At 50.1% G+C, this 21220-nt stretch overlaps 1 protein-coding gene across 1 annotated transcript in view; it reads left to right on the forward strand.

The window, feature by feature from the left end:
• The window catches only part of LOC137346449 (protein unc-119 homolog A-like), a 60995-nt gene that overhangs the window by 30853 nt on the left and 8922 nt on the right, over positions 1-21220 (forward strand). The window contains exon 2 of the mRNA XM_068009899.1: positions 19495-19608. Within this exon, the coding sequence (XP_067866000.1) occupies positions 19495-19608 (114 nt within the window). The remainder of the gene's footprint in view (positions 1-19494; positions 19609-21220) is intronic.

Here is a 21220-nt window from a genome sequence, read left to right on the forward strand (position 1 = left end):
TGACTGTGAGTGACTGTGAGTGACTGTGAGTGACTGTGAGTGACTGTGAGTGACTGTGAGTGTGACTGAGTGACTGTGAGTGTGACTGAGTGACTGTGAGTGTGACTGAGTGACTGTGAGTGTGACTGAGTGACTGTGACTGTGACTGTGACTGTGACTGTGACTGTCTGTGACTGTGACTGTCTGTGACTGTGACTGTCTGTGACTGTGACTGTCTGTGACTGTCTGTGACTGTGACTGTCTGTGACTGTGACTGTCTGTGACTGTGACTGTCTGTGACTGTGACTGTCTGTGACTGTGACTGTCTGTGACTGTGACTGTCTGTGACTGTGACTGTGACTGTCTGTGACTGTGACTGTCTGTGACTGTCTGTGACTGTGACTGTCTGTGACTGTGACTGTGACTGTCTGTGACTGTCTGTGACTGTGACTGTGTGTGACTGTGACTGTGACTGTCTGTGACTGTGACTGTCTGTGACTGTGACTGTCTGTGACTGTGACTGTCTGTGACTGTGACTGTGTGTGACTGTGACTGTGTGTGACTGTGACTGTGTGTGACTGTGACTGTGTGTGACTGTGACTGTGTGTGACTGTGACTGTGTGTGACTGTGACTGTGTGTGACTGTGACTGTGTGTGACTGTGACTGTGTGTGACTGTGACTGTGACTGTGTGTGACTGTGACTGTCTGTGACTGTGTCTGTCTGTGACTGTGACTGTGTGTGACTGTGACTGTGTGTGTGACAGTGACTGTGTGTGTGACAGTGACTGTGTGTGTGTGTGTGAGTGACTGTGTGTGTGAGTGACTGTGTGTGTGTGTGACTGTGTGTGTGTGTGACTGTGTGTGTGTGTGACTGTGACTGTGTGTGACTGTGACTGTGACTGTGTGTGTGACAGTGACTGTGTGTGTGTGTGAGTGACTGTGTGTGTGTGTGACTGTGACTGTGTGTGTGTGTGACTGTGACTGTGTGAGACTGTGACTGTGTGTGTGTGTGACAGTGACTGTGTGTGACAGTGACTGTGTGTGTGTGTGACTGTGTGTGTGTGTGACTGTGTGTGTGTGTGACTGTGTGTGACTGTGACTGTGTGTGACTGTGACTGTGACTGTGTGTGACTGTGACTGTGACTGTGTGTGACTGTGACTGTGACTGTGTGTGACTGTGACTGTGTGTGACTGTGACTGTGTGTGTGTGTGACTGTGACTGTGTGTGTGACTGTGACTGTGTGACTGTGACTGTGACTGTGTGTGTGACTGTGTGACTGACTGTGTGACTGACTGTGTGACTGACTGTGTGACTGTGTGTGACTGTGACTGTGACTGTGACTGTGACTGTGACTGTGTGTGACTGTGACTGACTGTGTGTGACTGTGACTGACTGTGTGTGACTGTGACTGTGTGTGACTGTGACTGTGTGTGACTGTGACTGTGTGTGACTGTGACTGTGTGTGACTGTGACTGTGTGTGACTGTGACTGTGTGTGACTGTGACTGTGTGTGACTGTGACTGTGTGTGACTGTGACTGTGACTGTGTGTGTGACTGTGACTGTGTGAGACTGTGACTGTGTGTGTGTGTGACAGTGACTGTGTGTGTGTGTGTGACTGTGACTGTGACTGTGTGTGACTGTGACTGTGTGTGACTGTGACTGTGTGTGACTGTGACTGTGTGTGTGTGTGACTGTGACTGTGTGTGTGACTGTGACTGTGACTGACTGTGACTGTGACTGACTGTGACTGTGACTGACTGTGTGACTGTGTGTGACTGACTGTGTGACTGACTGTGTGACTGACTGTGTGACTGACTGTGTGACTGACTGTGTGAGACTGTGTGTGACTGTGTGTGACTGTGTGTGACTGTGTGTGACTGTGTGTGACTGTGTGTGACTGTGTGTGACTGTGACTGTGTGTGACTGTGACTGTGTGTGACTGTGACTGTGTGTGACTGTGAGTGACTGTGACTGTGTGTGACTGTGACTGTGACTGTGTGTGACTGTGACTGTGACTGTGTGTGACTGTGACTGTGTGTGACTGTGACTGTGTGTGACTGTGACTGTGTGTGACTGTGACTGTGTGTGACTGTGTGTGACTGTGACTGTCTGTGACTGTGACTGTCTGTGACTGTGACTGTCTGTGACTGTGACTGACTGTGACTGTGTGTGACTGTGACTGTGTGTGACTGTGACTGTGTGTGACTGTGACTGTGTGTGACAGTGACTGTGTGTGACAGTGACTGTGTGTGACAGTGACTGTGTGTGACAGTGACTGTGTGTGTGTGTGACTGTGTGTGTGTGTGACAGTGACTGTGTGTGTGTGTGACAGTGACTGTGTGTGTGTGTGACAGTGACTGTGTGTGTGTGTGTGACAGTGACTGTGTGTGTGTGTGTGACAGTGACTGTGTGTGTGTGTGTGACAGTGACTGTGTGTGTGTGTGACTGTGACTGTGTGTGTGACTGTGACTGTGTGTGTGACTGTGACTGTGACTGTGTGTGTGACTGTGACTGTGACTGTGTGTGTGACTGTGACTGTGTGTGACTGACTGTGACTGTGTGTGACTGACTGTGATTGTGACTGTGTGTGACTGTGACTGTGTGTGACTGTGACTGTGTGTGACTGTGACTGTGTGTGACTGTGACTGTGTGTGACTGTGACTGTGTGTGACTGTGACTGTGTGTGACTGTGACTGTGTGTGACTGTGACTGTGTGTGACTGTGACTGTGTGTGACTGTGACTGTGAGTGTGTGTGTGTGACTGTGTGTGTGTGTGACAGTGACTGTGTGTGTGTGTGACAGTGACTGTGTGTGTGTGTGTGACAGTGACTGTGTGTGTGTGTGTGACAGTGACTGTGTGTGTGTGTGACTGTGTGTGTGTGTGACTGTGACTGTGTGTGTGACTGTGACTGTGTGTGTGACTGTGACTGTGTGTGTGACTGTGACTGTGTGTGACTGACTGTGACTGTGACTGTGTGTGACTGTGACTGTGTGTGACTGTGACTGTGTGTGACTGTGACTGTGTGTGACTGTGACTGTGTGTGACTGTGACTGTGTGTGACTGTGACTGTGTGTGACTGTGACTGTGTGTGACTGTGACTGTGTTTGACTGTGACTGTGAGTGTGTGTGTGTGACTGTGAGTGTGTGTGACAGTGACAGTGACTGTGTGTGTGTATGTGTGAGAGACAGTGTTTGTGTGTGTGACTGTGTGTGTGTGACTGACAGTGACTGTGTGTGTGTGTGACAGTGACTGTGTGTGTGTGTGACAGTGACTGTGTGTGTGTGACAGTGACTGTGTGTGTGTGACAGTGTTTGTGTGTGTGGCAGTGTCTGTGTGTGGCAGTGTCTGTGTGTGGCAGTGTCTGTGTGTGGCAGTGTCTGTGTGTGGCAGTGTCTGTGTGTGGCAGTGACTGTGTGACTGTGTGACTGTGACTGTGACTGTGACTGTGTGACTGTGTGACTGTGACTGTGTGACTGTGACTGTGTGTGTGTGACTGTGACTGTGTGTGTGTGACTGTGACTGTGTGTGTGTGACTGTGACTGTGACTGTGTGTGACTGTGACTGTGACTGTGTGTGTGACTGTGACTGTGACTGTGTGTGTGACTGTGACTGTGACTGTGTGTGTGACTGTGACTGTGACTGTGTGTGACTGTGACTGTGTGTGACTGTGACTGTGTGTGTGACTGTGACTGTGTGTGTGACTGTGACTGTGTGTGTGACTGTGACTGTGTGTGTGACTGTGACTGTGTGTGTGACTGTGACTGTGTGTGTTTGTGACAGTGTTTGTGTGTGTGACAGTGTTTGTGTGTGTGTGTGTGACAGTGACTGTGTGTGACTTTGTGTGTGTGACTTTGTGTGTGTGACTTTGTGTGTGTGACTTTGTGTGTGTGACTTTGTGTGTGTGACTTTGTGTGTGTGACAGTGTTTGTGTGTGTGTGTGTGACAGTGACTGTGAGTGTTTGTGTGTGTGACTTTGTGTGTGTGACAGTGTTTGTGTGTGTGTGTGACAGTGTTTGTGTGTGTGTGACAGTGACTGAGTGTTTGTGTGAGACTTTGTGTGTGTGACAGTGTTTGTGTGTGTGTGTGAGACAGTGTTTGTGTGTGTGTGTGAGACAGTGTTTGTGTGTGTGTGTGAGACAGTGTTTGTGTGTGTGTGTGTGAGACAGTGTTTGTGTGTGTGTGTGTGTGAGACAGTGTTTGTGTGTGTGTGTGTGAGACAGTGTTTGTGTGTGTGTGTGTGAGACAGTGTTTGTGTGTGTGTGACAGTGTGTGTGTGACAGTGTTTGTGTGTGTGTGACAGTGTTTGTGTGTGTGACAGTGTTTGTGTGTGTGACAGTGTTTGTGTGTGTGTGACAGTGTTTGTGTGTGTGTGTGTGACAGTGTTTGTGTGTGTGTGACAGTGTTTGTTTGTGTGTGTGACAGTGTTTGTTTGTGTGTGTGACAGTGTTTGTTTGTGTGTGTGTGACTGTGACTGTGTGTGTGTGACTGTGTGTGTGTGACTGTGTGTGTGTGTGACTGTGTGTGTGTGACTGTGTGTGTGTGTGACAGTGACTGTGTGTGTGTGTGACAGTGACTGTGTGTGTGTGTGACAGTGACTGTGTGTGTGTGACAGTGACTGTGTGTGTGACTGTGACTGTGACTGTGTGTGTGTGTGTGTGACTGTGACTGTGTGTGTGTGACTGTGACTGTGTGTGTGTGACTGTGACTGTGTGTGTGTGACTGTGACTGTGTGTGTGTGTGACTGTGACTGTGTGTGTGTGTGACTGTGACTGTGTGTGTGTGACTGTGACTGTGACTGTGTGTGTGTGTGACTGTGACTGTGTGTGTGACTGTGACTGTGTGTGTGACAGTGACTGTGTGTGTGTGTGACAGTGACTGTGTGTGTGTGACAGTGACTGTGTGTGTGACAGTGACTGTGTGTGTGTGACAGTGTGTGTGTGTGTGACTGTGTGTGTGTGACTGTGTGTGTGTGACTGTGTGACTGTGTGTGTGTGACTGTGTGTGTGTGACTGTGTGTGTGTGACTGTGACTGTGTGTGTGACAGTGACTGTGTGTGTGTGTGACAGTGACTGTGTGTGTGTGACTGTGTGTGTGTGACTGTGTGTGTGTGACTGTGTGTGTGTGACTGTGTGTGTGTGACTGTGTGTGTGTGACTGTGTGACAGTGACTGTGTGTGTGTGACAGTGACTGTGTGTGTGTGACAGTGACTGTGTGTGTGTGACAGTGACTGTGTGTGTGTGACAGTGACTGTGTGTGTGACTGACTCTGTGTGTGTGTGTGTGTGACTGACTCTGTGTGTGTGTGTGTGTGACTGACTGTGTGTGTGTGTGTGTGTGACTGACTGTGTGTGTGTGTGTGTGTGACTGACTGTGTGTGTGTGTGTGTGACTGACTCTCTGTGTGTGTGACTGACTCTGTGTGTGTGTGTGTGTGACTGACTCTGTGTGTGTGACTGACTCTGTGTGTGTGACTGACTGTGTGTGTGTGTGACTGACTGTGTGTGTGTGTGACTGGCTCTGTGTGTGTGTGACTGGCTCTGTGTGTGTGTGACTGGCTCTGTGTGTGTGTGACTGGCTCTGTGTGTGTGTGACTGGCTCTGTGTGTGTGACTGGCTCTGTGTGTGTGACTGGCTCTGTGTGTGTGTGACTGGCTCTGTGTGTGTGACTGGCTCTGTGTGTGTGACTGGCTCTGTGTGTGTGACTGGCTCTGTGTGTGTGACTGGCTCTGTGTGTGTGTGTGACTGGCTCTGTGTGTGTGTGTGACTGACTCTGTGTGTGTGTGTGACTGACTGTGTGTGTGTGTGTGTGACTGACTGTGTGTGTGTGTGTGACTGACTCTGTGTGTGTGTGTGACTGACTCTGTGTGTGTGTGTGACTGACTCTGTGTGTGTGTGTGTGTGACTGACTCTGTGTGTGTGTGACTGACTCTGTGTGTGTGTGACTGACTCTGTGTGTGTGACTGACTCTGTGTGTGTGACTGACTGTGTGTGTGTGACTGACTGTGTGTGTGTGACTGACTGTGTGTGTGTGACTGACTCTGTGTGTGTGTGTGACTGACTCTGTGTGTGTGTGTGTGTGAATGACTCTGTGTGTGTGTGTGAATGACTCTGTGTGTGTGTGTGTGTGACTGACTCTGTGTGTGTGTGACTGACTCTGTGTGTGTGTGTGACTGACTCTGTGTGTGTGTGACTGACTCTGTGTGTGTGTGACTGACTCTGTGTGTGTGTGTGTGTGTGACTCTGTGTGTGTGTGACTCTGTGTGTGTGTGACTCTGTGTGTGTGTGTGTGACTCTGTGTGTGTGTGTGTGACTCTGTGTGTGTGTGTGTGACTCTGTGTGTGTGTGTGTGACTCTGTGTGTGTGTGAGTGACTCTGTGTGTGTGTGAGTGACTCTGTGTGTGTGAGTGACTCTGTGTGTGTGTGTGTGACTCTGTGTGTGTGACTGACTCTGTGTGTGTGACTCTGTGTGTGTGACTCTGTGTGTGTGACTCTGTGTGTGTGACTCTGTGTGTGTGACTCTGTGTGTGTGACTCTGTGTGTGTGTGACTCTGTGTGTGTGACTGGCTCTGTGTGTGTGTGACTGGCTCTGTGTGTGTGTGACTGGCTCTGTGTGTGTGTGACTGACTCTGTGTGTGTGTGACTGACTCTGTGTGTGTGTGACTGACTCTGTGTGTGTGTGACTGACTCTGTGTGTGTGACTGACTCTGTGTGTGTGTGTGTGTGACTGACTGTGTGTGTGTGTGTGTGACTGACTCTGTGTGTGTGTGTGACTGAGTCTGTGTGTGTGTGACTGACTCTGTCTGTGTGTGTGTGACTGACTCTGTGTGTGTGTGTGTGTGACTGACTCTGTGTGTGTGTGTGTGTGACTGACTCTGTGTGTGTGTGACTGACTCTGTGTGTGTGTGACTGACTCTGTGTGTGTGACTGACTCTGTGTGTGTGACTGACTCTGTGTGTGTGTGTGTGACTGACTCTGTGTGTGTGTGTGACTGACTCTGTGTGTGTGTGTGACTGACTCTGTGTGTGTGTGTGACTGACTCTGTGTGTGTGTGTGACTGACTCTGTGTGTGTGTGTGACTGACTCTGTGTGTGTGTGTGACTGACTCTGTGTGTGTGTGTGACTGACTCTGTGTGTGTGTGTGACTGACTCTGTGTGTGTGTGTGTGTGACTGACTCTGTGTGTGTGTGACTGACTCTGTGTGTGTGACTGACTCTGTGTGTGTGTGACTGACTCTGTGTGTGTGTGTGACTGACTCTGTGTGTGTGTGTGACTGACTCTGTGTGTGTGTGTGACTGACTCTGTGTGTGTGTGTGACTGACTGTGTGTGTGTGTGACTGACTCTGTGTGTGTGTGACTGACTCTGTGTGTGTGTGACTGACTCTGTGTGTGTGTGACTGACTCTGTGTGTGTGTGACTGACTCTGTGTGTGTGTGACTGACTCTGTGTGTGTGTGACTGACTCTGTGTGTGTGACTGACTCTGTGTGTGTGTGACTGACTCTGTGTGTGTGACTGACTCTGTGTGTGTGACTGACTCTGTGTGTGTGACTGACTCTGTGTGTGTGACTGACTCTGTGTGTGAGACTGACTCTGTGTGTGAGACTGACTCTGTGTGTGAGACTGACTCTGTGTGTGAGACTGACTCTGTGTGTGTGAGACTGACTCTGTGTGTGTGAGACTGACTCTGTGTGTGAGAGACTGACTCTGTGTGTGAGAGACTGACTCTGTGTGTGAGAGACTGACTCTGTGTGTGAGAGACTGACTCTGTGTGTGAGAGACTGACTCTGTGTGTGAGAGACTGACTCTGTGTGTGAGAGACTGACTCTGTGTGTGAGAGACTGACTCTGTGTGTGAGAGACTGACTCTGTGTGTGAGAGACTGACTCTGTGTGTGAGAGACTGACTCTGTGTGTGAGAGACTGACTCTGTGTGTGAGAGACTGACTCTGTGTGTGAGAGACTGACTCTGTGTGTGTGAGACTGACTCTGTGTGTGTGAGACTGACTCTGTGTGTGTGAGACTGACTCTGTGTGTGTGAGACTGACTCTGTGTGTGTGAGACTGACTCTGTGTGTGTGAGACTGACTCTGTGTGTGTGAGACTGACTCTGTGTGTGTGAGACTGACTCTGTGTGTGTGAGACTGACTCTGTGTGTGTGAGACTGACTCTGTGTGTGTGAGACTGACTCTGTGTGTGTGAGACTGACTGTGTGTGAGACTGACTCTGTGTGTGTGAGACTGACTCTGTGTGTGTGAGACTGACTCTGTGTGTGTGTTTGTGTGTGTGTGACTGACTGTGTGTGTGTGTGACTGACTGTGTGTGTGTGTGACTGACTCTGTGTGTGTGTGAGACTGACTCTGTGTGTGTGTGAGACTGACTCTGTGTGTGTGTGAGACTGACTCTGTGTGTGTGTGAGACTGACTCTGTGTGTGTGTGTGAGACTGACTGTGTGTGTGTGAGACTGACTGTGTGTGTGTGAGACTGACTCTGTGTGTGTGTGAGACTGACTCTGTGTGTGTGAGACTGACTCTGTGTGTGTGTGAGACTGACTCTGTGTGTGTGTGAGACTGACTCTGTGTGTGTGTGAGACTGACTCTGTGTGTGTGTGTGAGACTGACTCTGTGTGTGTGTGAGACTGACTCTGTGTGTGTGTGTGTGACTGACTCTGTGTGTGTGTGTGTGACTGACTCTGTGTGTGTGTGACTGACTCTGTGTGTGTGTGTGACTGACTCTGTGTGTGTATGTGTGAGACTGACTCTGTGTGTGTGTGTGAGACTGACTCTATGTGTGTGTGTGTGTGTGACTGACTGTGTGTGTGTGTGTGTGTGACTGACTCTGTGTGTGTGTGTGTGTGACTGACTCTGTGTGTGACTGACTCTGTGTGTGACTGACTCTGTGTGTGACTGACTCTGTGTGTGACTGACTCTGTGTGTGACTGACTCTGTGTGTGTGTGACTGACTCTGTGTGTGTGACTGACTCTGTGTGTGTGACTGACTCTGTGTGTGTGACTGACTCTGTGTGTGTGACTGACTCTGTGTGTGTGACTGACTCTGTGTGTGTGACTGACTCTGTGTGTGTGACTGACTGTGTGTGTGACTGACTCTGTGTGTGTGAGACTGACTCTGTGTGTGTGACTGACTCTGTGTGTGTGTGTGTGACTGACTCTGTGTGTGTGTGTGTGACTGACTCTGTGTGTGTGTGTGAGACTGACTCTGTGTGTGTGTGAGACTGACTCTGTGTGTGTGTGAGACTGACTCTGTGTGTGTGTGAGACTGACTCTGTGTGTGTGTGAGACTGACTCTGTGTGTGTGTGAGACTGACTCTGTGTGTGTGTGAGACTGACTCTGTGTGTGTGTGAGACTGACTCTGTGTGTGTGTGAGACTGACTCTGTGTGTGTGTGTGTGACTGACTCTGTGTGTGTGTGACTGACTCTGTGTGTGTGTGTGACTGACTCTGTGTGTGTGTGTGTGAGACTAACTCTGTGTGTGTGTGTGAGACTGACTCTGTGTGTGTGTGTGAGACTGACTCTGTGTGTGTGTGTGTGACTGACTCTGTGTGTGTGTGTGTGACTGACTCTATGTGTGTGTGTGTGTGTGACTGACTCTGTGTGTGTGTGTGTGTGTGTGACTGACTCTGTGTGTGTGTGTGTGACTGACTCTGTGTGTGTGTGTGTGTGACTGACTCTGTGTGTGTGTGTGTGACTGACTCTGTGTGTGTGTGTGTGTGTGACTGACTCTGTGTGTGACTGACTCTGTGTGTGACTGACTCTGTGTGTGACTGACTCTGTGTGTGACTGACTCTGTGTGTGACTGACTCTGTGTGTGACTGACTCTGTGTGTGTGTGTTTGTGTGTGTGTGACTGACTCTGTGTGTGTGACTGACTCTGTGTGTGTGAGACTGACTCTGTGTGTGTGTGAGACTGACTCTGTGTGTGTGACTGACTCTGTGTGTGTGTGTGTGACTGACTCTGTGTGTGTGTGTGACTGACTGTGTGTGTGTGTGTGTGTGTGTGTGACTGACTCTGTGTGACTGACTCTGTGTGACTGACTCTGTGACTGACTCTGTGTGACTGACTCTGTGTGACTGACTCTGTGTGACTGACTCTGTGTGACTGACTCTGTGTGACTGACTGTGTGTGTGTGTGTGTGACTGACTGTGTGTGTGTGTGTGTGACTGACTCTGTGTGTGTGTGTGACTGACTGTGTGTGTGTGTGTGTGACTGACTCTGTGTGTGTGTGTGACTGACTCTGTGTGTGTGTGTGACTGACTCTGTGTGTGTGTGTGACTGACTCTGTGTGTGTGTGACTGACTCTGTGTGTGTGTGACTGACTCTGTGTGTGTGTGTGACTGACTCTGTGTGTGTGTGTGACTGACTCTGTGTGTGTGTGTGACTGACTCTGTGTGTGTGTGACTGACTCTGTGTGTGTGTGTGACTGACTCTGTGTGTGTGTGTGACTGACTCACAGTGTGTGTGTGACTGACTCACAGTGTGTGTGTGACTGACTCACAGTGTGTGTGTGACTGACTCACAGTGTGTGTGTGACTGACTCACAGTGTGTGTGTGACTGACTCACAGTGTGTGTGTGACTGACTCACAGTGTGTGTGTGACTGACTCACAGTGTGTGTGTGACTGACTCACAGTGTGTGTGTGACTGACTCACAGTGTGTGTGTGACTGACTCACAGTGTGTGTGTGACTGACTCACAGTGTGTGTGTGACTGACTCACAGTGTGTGTGTGACTGACTCACAGTGTGTGTGTGACTGACTCAGTGTGTGTGTGACTGACTCTGTGTGTGAGAGACTGACTCTGTGTGTGAGAGACTGACTCTGTGTGTGAGAGACTGACTCTGTGTGTGAGAGACTGACTCTGTGTGTGAGAGACTGACTCTGTGTGTGAGAGACTGACTCTGTGTGTGAGAGACTGACTCTGTGTGTGAGAGACTGACTCTGTGTGTGAGAGACTGACTCTGTGTGTGAGAGACTGACTCTGTGTGTGTGAGACTGACTCTGTGTGTGTGAGACTGACTCTGTGTGTGTGAGACTGACTCTGTGTGTGTGAGACTGACTCTGTGTGTGTGAGACTGACTCTGTGTGTGTGAGACTGACTCTGTGTGTGTGAGACTGACTCTGTGTGTGTGAGACTGACTCTGTGTGTGTGAGACTGACTCTGTGTGTGTGAGACTGACTGTGTGTGAGACTGACTCTGTGTGTGTGAGACTGACTCTGTGTGTGTGAGACTGACTCTGTGTGTGTGTTTGTGTGTGTGTGACTGACTGTGTGTGTGTGTGACTGACTGTGTGTGTGTGTGACTGACTCTGTGTGTGTGTGTGACTGACTCTGTGTGTGTGTGAGACTGACTCTGTGTGTGTGTGAGACTGACTCTGTGTGTGTGTGAGACTGACTCTGTGTGTGTGTGAGACTGACTCTGTGTGTGTGTGTGAGACTGACTGTGTGTGTGTGAGACTGACTGTGTGTGTGTGAGACTGACTCTGTGTGTGTGTGAGACTGACTCTGTGTGTGTGAGACTGACTCTGTGTGTGTGTGAGACTGACTCTGTGTGTGTGTGAGACTGACTCTGTGTGTGTGTGAGACTGACTCTGTGTGTGTGTGTGAGACTGACTCTGTGTGTGTGTGAGACTGACTCTGTGTGTGTGTGTGTGACTGACTCTGTGTGTGTGTGTGTGACTGACTCTGTGTGTGTGTGACTGACTCTGTGTGTGTGTGTGACTGACTCTGTGTGTGTATGTGTGAGACTGACTCTGTGTGTGTGTGTGAGACTGACTCTATGTGTGTGTGTGTGTGTGACTGACTGTGTGTGTGTGTGTGACTGACTGTGTGTGTGTGTGACTGACTCTGTGTGTGTGTGTGTGACTGACTCTGTGTGTGACTGACTCTGTGTGTGACTGACTCTGTGTGTGACTGACTCTGTGTGTGACTGACTCTGTGTGTGACTGACTCTGTGTGTGTGTGACTGACTCTGTGTGTGTGACTGACTCTGTGTGTGTGACTGACTCTGTGTGTGTGACTGACTCTGTGTGTGTGACTGACTCTGTGTGTGTGACTGACTCTGTGTGTGTGACTGACTGTGTGTGTGACTGACTCTGTGTGTGTGAGACTGACTCTGTGTGTGTGTGAGACTGACTCTGTGTGTGTGACTGACTCTGTGTGTGTGTGTGTGACTGACTCTGTGTGTGTGTGTGTGACTGACTCTGTGTGTGTGTGTGAGACTGACTCTGTGTGTGTGTGAGACTGACTCTGTGTGTGTGTGAGACTGACTCTGTGTGTGTGTGAGACTGACTCTGTGTGTGTGTGAGACTGACTCTGTGTGTGTGTGAGACTGACTCTGTGTGTGTGTGAGACTGACTCTGTGTGTGTGTGAGACTGACTCTGTGTGTGTGTGTGTGACTGACTCTGTGTGTGTGTGACTGACTCTGTGTGTGTGTGTGACTGACTCTGTGTGTGTGTGTGTGAGACTAACTCTGTGTGTGTGTGTGAGACTGACTCTGTGTGTGTGTGTGAGACTGACTCTGTGTGTGTGTGTGTGACTGACTCTGTGTGTGTGTGTGTGACTGACTCTATGTGTGTGTGTGTGTGTGACTGACTCTGTGTGTGTGTGTGTGTGTGTGACTGACTCTGTGTGTGTGTGTGTGACTGACTCTGTGTGTGTGTGTGTGTGACTGACTCTGTGTGTGTGTGTGTGACTGACTCTGTGTGTGTGTGTGTGTGTGACTGACTCTGTGTGTGACTGACTCTGTGTGTGACTGACTCTGTGTGTGACTGACTCTGTGTGTGACTGACTCTGTGTGTGACTGACTCTGTGTGTGACTGACTCTGTGTGTGTGTGTTTGTGTGTGTGTGACTGACTCTGTGTGTGTGACTGACTCTGTGTGTGTGAGACTGACTCTGTGTGTGTGTGAGACTGACTCTGTGTGTGTGACTGACTCTGTGTGTGTGTGTGTGACTGACTCTGTGTGTGTGTGTGACTGACTGTGTGTGTGTGTGTGTGTGTGTGTGACTGACTCTGTGTGACTGACTCTGTGTGACTGACTCTGTGTGACTGACTCTGTGACTGACTCTGTGTGACTGACTCTGTGTGACTGACTCTGTGTGACTGACTCTGTGTGACTGACTCTGTGTGACTGACTGTGTGTGTGTGTGTGTGACTGACTGTGTGTGTGTGTGTGACTGACTGTGTGTGTGTGTGTGTGACTGACTCTGTGTGTGTGTGTGACTGACTCTGTGTGTGTGTGTGACTGACTCTGTGTGTGTGTGTGACTGACTCTGTGTGTGTGTGACTGACTCTGTGTGTGTGTGACTGACTCTGTGTGTGTGTGTGACTGACTCTGTGTGTGTGTGTGACTGACTCTGTGTGTGTGTGTGACTGACTCTGTGTGTGTGTGACTGACTCTGTGTGTGTGTGTGACTGACTCTGTGTGTGTGTGTGACTGACTCACAGTGTGTGTGTGACTGACTCACAGTGTGTGTGTGACTGACTCACAGTGTGTGTGTGACTGACTCACAGTGTGTGTGTGACTGACTCACAGTGTGTGTGTGACTGACTCACAGTGTGTGTGTGACTGACTCACAGTGTGTGTGTGACTGACTCACAGTGTGTGTGTGACTGACTCACAGTGTGTGTGTGACTGACTCACAGTGTGTGTGTGACTGACTCACAGTGTGTGTGTGACTGACTCACAGTGTGTGTGTGACTGACTCACAGTGTGTGTGTGACTGACTCACAGTGTGTGTGTGACTGACTCAGTGTGTGTGTGACTGACTCAGTGTGTGTGTGACTGACTCAGTGTGTGTGTGACTGACTCAGTGTGTGTGTGACTGACTCAGTGTGTGTGTGACTGACTCAGTGTGTGTGACTGACTCAGTGTGTGTGACTGACTCAGTGTGTGTGACTGACTCAGTGTGTGTGACTGACTCAGTGTGTGTGACTGACTCTGTGTGTGTCTGACTCTGTGTGTGACTGACTCTGTGTGTGTCTGACTCTGTGTGTGACTGACTCTGTGTGTGACTGACTCTGTGTGTGACTGACTCTGTGTGTGACTGACTCTGTGTGTGACTGACTCTGTGTGTGACTGACTCTGTGTGTGACTGACTCTGTGTGTGACTGACTCTGTGTGTGACTGACTCTGTGTGTGACTGACTCTGTGTGTGACTGACTCTGTGTGTGACTGACTCTGTGTGTGACTGACTCTGTGTGTGACTGACTCTGTGTGTGACTGACTCTGTGTGTGACTGACTCTGTGTGTGACTGACTCTGTGTGTGACTGACTCTGTGTGTGACTGACTCTGTGTGTGACTGACTCTGTGTGTGACTGACTCTGTGTGTGACTGACTCTGTGTGTGACTGACTCTGTGTGTGACTGACTCTGTGTGTGTGTGACTGACTCTGTGTGTGTGTGACTGACTCTGTGTGTGTGTGACTGAATCTGTGTGTGTGTGACTGAATCTGTGTGTGTGTGTGACTGAATCTGTGTGTGTGTGTGACTGACTCTGTGTGTGTGTGACTGACTCTGTGTGTGTGTGACTGACTCTGTGTGTGTGTGACTGACTCTGTGTGTGTGTGACTGACTCTGTGTGTGTGTGAGACTGCCTCTGTGTGTGTGTGTGTGACTGCCACTGTGTGTGTGTGTCTGACTCTGTGTGTGTGTGACTGACTCTGTGTGTGTGTGTGACTGACTCTGTGTGTGTGTGTGACTGACTCTGTGTGTGTGTGACTGACTCTGTGTGTGTGTGTGACTGACTCTGTGTGTGTGTGTGACTGACTCTGTGTGTGTGTGTGACTGACTCTGTGTGTGTGTGACTGACTCTGTGTGTGTGTGACTGACTCTGTGTGTGTGTGACTGACTCTGTGTGTGTGTGACTGACTCTGTGTGTGTGTGTGACTGACTCTGTGTGTGTGTGTGACTGACTCTGTGTGTGTGTGTGACTGACTCTGTGTGTGTGTGTGTGACTGACTCTGTGTGTGTGTGACTGACTCTGTGTGTGTGTGACTGACTCACAGTGTGTGTGTGACTGACTCACAGTGTGTGTGTGACTGACTCACAGTGTGTGTGTGACTGACAGTGTGTGTGTGACTCACAGTGTGTGTGTGACTGACTCACAGTGTGTGTGTGACTGACTCACAGTGTGTGTGTGACTGACTCACAGTGTGTGTGTGACTGACTCACAGTGTGTGTGTGACTGACTCACAGTGTGTGTGTGACTGACTCACAGTGTGTGTGTGACTGACTCACAGTGTGTGTGTGACTGACTCACAGTGTGTGTGTGACTGACTCACAGTGTGTGTGTGACTGACTCACAGTGTGTGTGTGACTGACTCACAGTGTGTGTGTGACTGACTCACAGTGTGTGTGTGACTGACTCACAGTGTGTGTGTGACTGACTCAGTGTGTGTGTGACTGACTCAGTGTGTGTGTGACTGACTCAGTGTGTGTGTGACTGACTCAGTGTGTGTGACTGACTCAGTGTGTGTGACTGACTCAGTGTGTGTGACTGACTCAGTGTGTGTGACTGACTCAGTGTGTGTGACTGACTCAGTGTGTGTGACTGACTCAGTGTGTGTGACTGACTCTGTGTGTGACTGACTCTGTGTGTGACTGACTCTGTGTGTGACTGACTCTGTGTGTGACTGACTCTGTGTGTGACTGACTCTGTGTGTGACTGACTCTGTGTGTGACTGACTCTGTGTGTGACTGACTCTGTGTGTGTGTGACTGAATCTGTGTGTGTGTGTGACTGAATCTGTGTGTGTGTGTGACTGACTCTGTGTGTGTGTGACTGACTCTGTGTGTGTGTGACTGTCTGTGTGTGTGTGTGTGACTGCCTCTGTGTGTGTGTGTGTGTCTGACTCTCTGTGTGTGTGTGACTGACTGTGTGTGTGTGTGTGTGTGACTGACTGTGTGTGTGTGTGTGTCTGACTCTCTGTGTGTGTGTGACTGACTCTGTGTGTGTGTGTGACTGCCTCTGTGTGTGTGTGTCTGACTCTCTGTGTGTGTGTGACTGACTCTCTGTGTGTGTGTGACTGACTGTGTGTGTGTGTGTGACTGCCTCTGTGTGTGTGTGTGTGACTGACTGTGTGTGTGTGTGTCTGACTCTGTGTGTGTGTGTGTCTGACTCTGTGTGTGTGTGTCTGACTCTGTGTGTGTGTGTCTGACTCTGTGTGTGTGTGACTGACTCTCTGTGTGTGTGTGTGTCTGACTCTCTGTGTGTGTGTGTCTGACTCTCTGTGTGTGTGTGACTGACTCTGTGTGTGTGTGACTGACTCTCTGTGTGTCTGTGACTGACTCTCTGTGTGTCTGTGACTGACTCTCTGTGTGTCTGTGACTGACTCTGTGTGTGTGTGTGTGTCTGACTCTCTGTGTGTGTGTGACTGACTCTGTGTGTGTGTGACTGACTCTCTGTGTGTCTGTGACTGACTCTCTGTGTGTCTGTGACTGACTCTCTGTGTGTCTGTGACTGACTCTGTGTGTGTGTGTGTGTCTGACTCTCTGTGTGTGTGTGACTGACTGTGTGTGTGTGTGTGTGTGACTGACTGTGTGTGTGTGTGTGTCTGACTCTCTGTGTGTGTGTGACTGACTCTGTGTGTGTGTGTGACTGCCTCTGTGTGTGTGTGTCTGACTCTCTGTGTGTGTGTGACTGACTCTCTGTGTGTGTGTGACTGACTCTCTGTGTGTGTGTCTGACTCTCTGTGTGTGTGTCTGACTCTGTGTGTGTGTGTCTGACTCTGTGTGTGTGTGTGACTGCCTCTGTGTGTGTGTGTGTGACTGACTGTGTGTGTGACTGACTGTGTGTGTGTCTGACTCTGTGTGTGTGTGTCTGACTCTGTGTGTGTGTGTCTGACTCTGTGTGTGTGTGTCTGACTCTGTGTGTGTGTGTCTGACTCTGTGTGTGTGTGTCTGACTCTGTGTGTGTGTGTCTGACTCTGTGTGTGTGTGTCTGACTCTGTGTGTGTGTGTCTGACTCTGTGTGTGTGTGACTGACTGTGTGTGTGTGTGACTGCCTCTGTGTGTGTGTGTGTGACTCTGTGTGTGTGTGTGTGACTCTGTGTGTGTGTGTGTGACTCTGTGTGTGTGTGACTGACTGTGTGTATGTGTGACTGACTGTGTGTGTGTGTGTGACTGCCTCTGTGTGTGTGTGTGTGACTGACTGTGTGTGTGTGTGTCTGACTCTGTGTGTGTGTGTGTCTGACTGTGTGTGTGTGTCTGACTCTGTGTATGTGTGACTGACTCTGTGTGTGTGTGTGTGTCTGACTCTCTGTGTGTGTGTGTCTGACTCTCTGTGTGTGTGTGACTGACTCTCTGTGTGTGTGTGACTGACTCTCTGTGTGTCTGTGACTGACTCTGTGTGTGTGTGTGTGTCTGACTCTCTGTGTGTGTGTGTGACTGACTCTGTGTGTGTGTGACTGACTCTCTGTGTGTCTGTGACTGACTCTCTGTGTGTCTGTGACTGACTCTCTGTGTGTCTGTGACTGACTCTGTGTGTGTGTGTGTGACTGACTCTGTGTGTGTGTGTGTGTCTGACTCTCTGTGTGTGTGTGTGACTGACTCTGTGTGTGTGTGACTGACTCTCTGTGTGTCTGTGACTGACTCTCTGTGTGTCTGTGACTGACTCTGTGTGTGTGTGTGTGTCTGACTCTCTGTGTGTGTGTGACTGACTGTGTGTGTGTGTGTGTGTGACTGACTCTGTGTGTGTGACTGACTGTGTGTCTGTGTGTGTGTGACTGACTGTGTCTGTGTGTGTGACTGACTGTGTGTCTGTGTGTGTGTGACTGACTGTGTGTCTGTGTGTGTGTGACTGACTGTGTCTGTGTGTGTGACTGACTGTGTGTCTGTGTGTGTGACTGACACTGTGTCTGTGTGTGTGTGTGACTGACTCAGTGTGTGTGTGTGACTGACTCTCTGTGTGTGTGTGACTGACTCTGTGTGTGTGTGTGACTGACTGTGTGTGTGTGTGACTGACTGTGTGTCTGTGTGTGTGTGACTGACTGTGTGTGTGTGACTGACTGTGTGTCTGTGTGTGTGTGACTGACTGAGACTGACTGACTGTGTGTGACTGACTGTGTGTGTGTGACTGACTGTGTGTCTGTGTGTGTGTGACTGACTGTGTGTCTGTGTGTGTGTGACTGACTGAGACTGACTGACTGTGTGTGACTGACTGTGTGTGTGTGTGTGTGTGTGTGTGTGTGTGTGTAAAACCTAATTGTGGTAAGGAAGTGTTCCTTTCTGCCTCTCTGGGGTGTTTTGACACCTGAAATCCTCTCCTTGTAGTATTGCAGATAATTGGAACTCAATCCACACCCAGTAACTATAACCCTGAGCAGTAATATTCAGTCCTCAGCTTGGAAGGGGGCAGGTTAGGTCTTTGGGGGTGGGTTGTCGAGGCAGTTTGACACTCAGTGTTCAGGCAAATATTTTCAGTCCTGTCTTGTCTTCTACTTCTCCCCACCCCCACCCTCAGAACAACAACATGCATTTATACAGCGCCTGTAATGTTGAAAGAGCTCCTGAGGAGCTTCCCAGACACTGAGGCAGAATGCAGCGAGCATACCTCTTAAAGGAGATATCGGCCTTGGAGGGGGTGCAACACAGATTCACCAGAATGATGGGGACTAAAAGGGTTAAATTATGAGGATAGGACAGGCCTTGTATTCCCGCGAGTGTAGGAGATTAAGGAGTGGTCTAATTGAGGTGGTTAAGATGATAAAGGAATTTGATCGGGTAGATAGAGAGAAACTATTTCCTCTGGAGGGGGGTGGGGGGGGCGGGGGGGGGGAGTCCAGAACAAGGGGGCAGAACCTTAAAATTGGAGCCAGGCCGTTCAGGGGTGATGTCAGAAAACACTTCTTCACATAAAGGGCGGTGGGAATCTGGAATTCTCTCCCCTAAAAAGATGTCTCTGAATGTTGGGGGTCAAGACTGAGATTGATTTTTTTTGTTGAGTAAGGGTATGGTGCCTTCAGCTGCCTGGGCCCTAATCTCTGGAATTCCCTCCCTAAACCTCTCCGCCTCTCTCTCCTTTAAGACTCTCCTTAAAATTGACCTGTTGACTGAGCTTTTACTCACCTGTCCTAATTCTGTAAGTAATCCGGTGTCACATTTTGTCTGATTATGATCTCGGACACTTTCTGATGTTAAAGGTGCACTTTGGCTCCAAGTTTGCAGTTTGCGTGTGGGGTGCGATTCTGATCTTTGTTTCCTGGTGCATCATTCTCCGGGCTTTGATCAGATCAGAATAACGATGGGGTCAAATTAGTGATTATATTACCCGCAGAGGGACCTTGGAATTAAACAAGTAGGTTCTCAAGGCATGGGGGCCCTGGTGGAGGGGGTGGGCTCAGGATGATGGGGTCCTCGGGGTGAGGGAATGGGCCTCAGGGTGACGGGGTCCTTTGGGTGATGTTTGTGTTTGGGCTGCTGTGGGTTTGCTCTGTTGGTGATGAGTATCTTCCCCTTGGGTGGGGATTCCATGGAATAATTTATATTTCTGCCCCCCGCCCCCCAGATTATTTATGTGTTCCCGAGGACAACGTTTACAACATCGATTTTACAAGGTTCAAGATTCGCGATATGGAGTCTGGGGCCATCTTATTCGAAATCACCAAACCACCCGTGTCAGGTGAGTGAGACCCAGATCCCGGTTACATTGATCCTGGTTGAGGCCTCATTGGGTAGAGAAGGAGTGGGATCGTACTGTGTATCTGAGGAGGGGAGGATGTGGGTAGGTGGTCTATGGGAGTGCCTGACACTGCATGATGGGGGCTGGGGGAGTGGATCCTGAATGTGAATCACTTTCTGACTGCATTAACCTGCGTGAGATCAAAACCATTAAAAATGGGTTGAACTGCATTAACAGGAGGCAACAGCGGTCTTCCTCTCTCTCTCTTCCTCTCCCTCTCTTCCTCTCCCTCTCTTCCTCTCCCTCTCTTCCTCTCCCTCTCTTCCTCTCCCTCTCTTCCTCTCCCTCTCTTCCTCTCCCTCTCTTCCTCTCCCTCTCTTCCTCTCCCTCTCTTCCTCTCCCTCTCTTCCTCTCCCTCTCTTCCTCTCCCTCTCTTCCTCTCCCTCTCTTCCTCTCCCTCTCTTCCTCTCCCTCTCTTCCTCTCCCTCTCTTCCTCTCCCTCTCTTCCTCTCCCTCTCTTCCTCTCCCTCTCTTCCTCTCCCTCTCTTCCTCTCCCTCTCTTCCTCTCCCTCTCTTCCTCTCCCTCTCTTCCTCTCCCTCTCTTCCTCTCCCTCTCTTCCTCTCCCTCTCTTCCTCTCCCTCTCTTCCTCTCCCTCTCTTCCTCTCCCTCTCTTCCTCTCCCTCTCTTCCTCTCCCTCTCTTCCTCTCCCTCTCTTCCTCTCCCTCTCTTCCTCTCCCTCTCTTCCTCTCCCTCTCTTCCTCTCCCTCTCTTCCTCTCCCTCTCTTCCTCTCCCTCTCTTCCTCTCCCTCTCTTCCTCTCCCTCTCTTCCTCTCCCTCTCTTCCTCTCCCTCTCTTCCTCTCCCTCTCTTCCTCTCCCTCTCTTCCTCTCCCTCTCTTCCTCTCCCTCTCTTCCTCTCCCTCTCTTCCTCTCCTCTCTTCCTCTCCCTCTCTTCCTCTCCCCCTCTTCCTCTCCCTCTCTTCCTCTCCCTCTCTTCCTCTCCCTCTCTTCCTCTCCCTCTCTTCCTCTCCCTCTCTCCTCTCCCTCTCTCCTCTCCCTCTCTTCCTCTCCCTCTCTTCCTCTCCTCTCTCTCTCCCTCTCCTCTCCCTCTCTCCCTCTCCCCCTCTCCCTCTCCCCCTCTCCCTCTCCACTCTCCCTCTCCCCTCTCCCTCTCCTCCTCTCCCTCTCCTCCTCTCCCTCTCCTCCTCTCCCTCTCTCCTCTCCTCTCCTCTCCTCTCTCCTCTCCCTCTCCTCTCTCTCTCCTCTCTCCTCTCTTCCTCTGTCTCTCTTCCTCTGTCTCTCTTCTCTGTCTCTCTTCCTCTGTCTCTCTTCCTCTGTCTCTCTTCCTCTGTCTCTCTTCCTCTGTCTCTCTTCCTCTGTCTCTCTTCCTCTGTCTCTCTGTCTCTCTCTGTCTCTCTTCCTCTGTCTCTCTTCCTCTGTCTCTCTTCCTCTGTCTCTCTTCCTCTGTCTCTCTTCCTCTGTCTCTCTTCCTCTGTCTCTCTTCCTCTGTCTCTCTTCCTCTGTCTCTCTTCCTCTGTCTCTCTTCCTCTGTCTCTCTTCCTCTGTCTCTCTTCCTCTGTCTCTCTTCCTCTGTCTCTCTTCCTCTGTCTCTA

This window comes from Heterodontus francisci, chromosome 30 (assembly GCF_036365525.1).
Source record: "Heterodontus francisci isolate sHetFra1 chromosome 30, sHetFra1.hap1, whole genome shotgun sequence".
Classification (NCBI taxonomy): Eukaryota; Metazoa; Chordata; class Chondrichthyes; order Heterodontiformes; family Heterodontidae; genus Heterodontus; species Heterodontus francisci.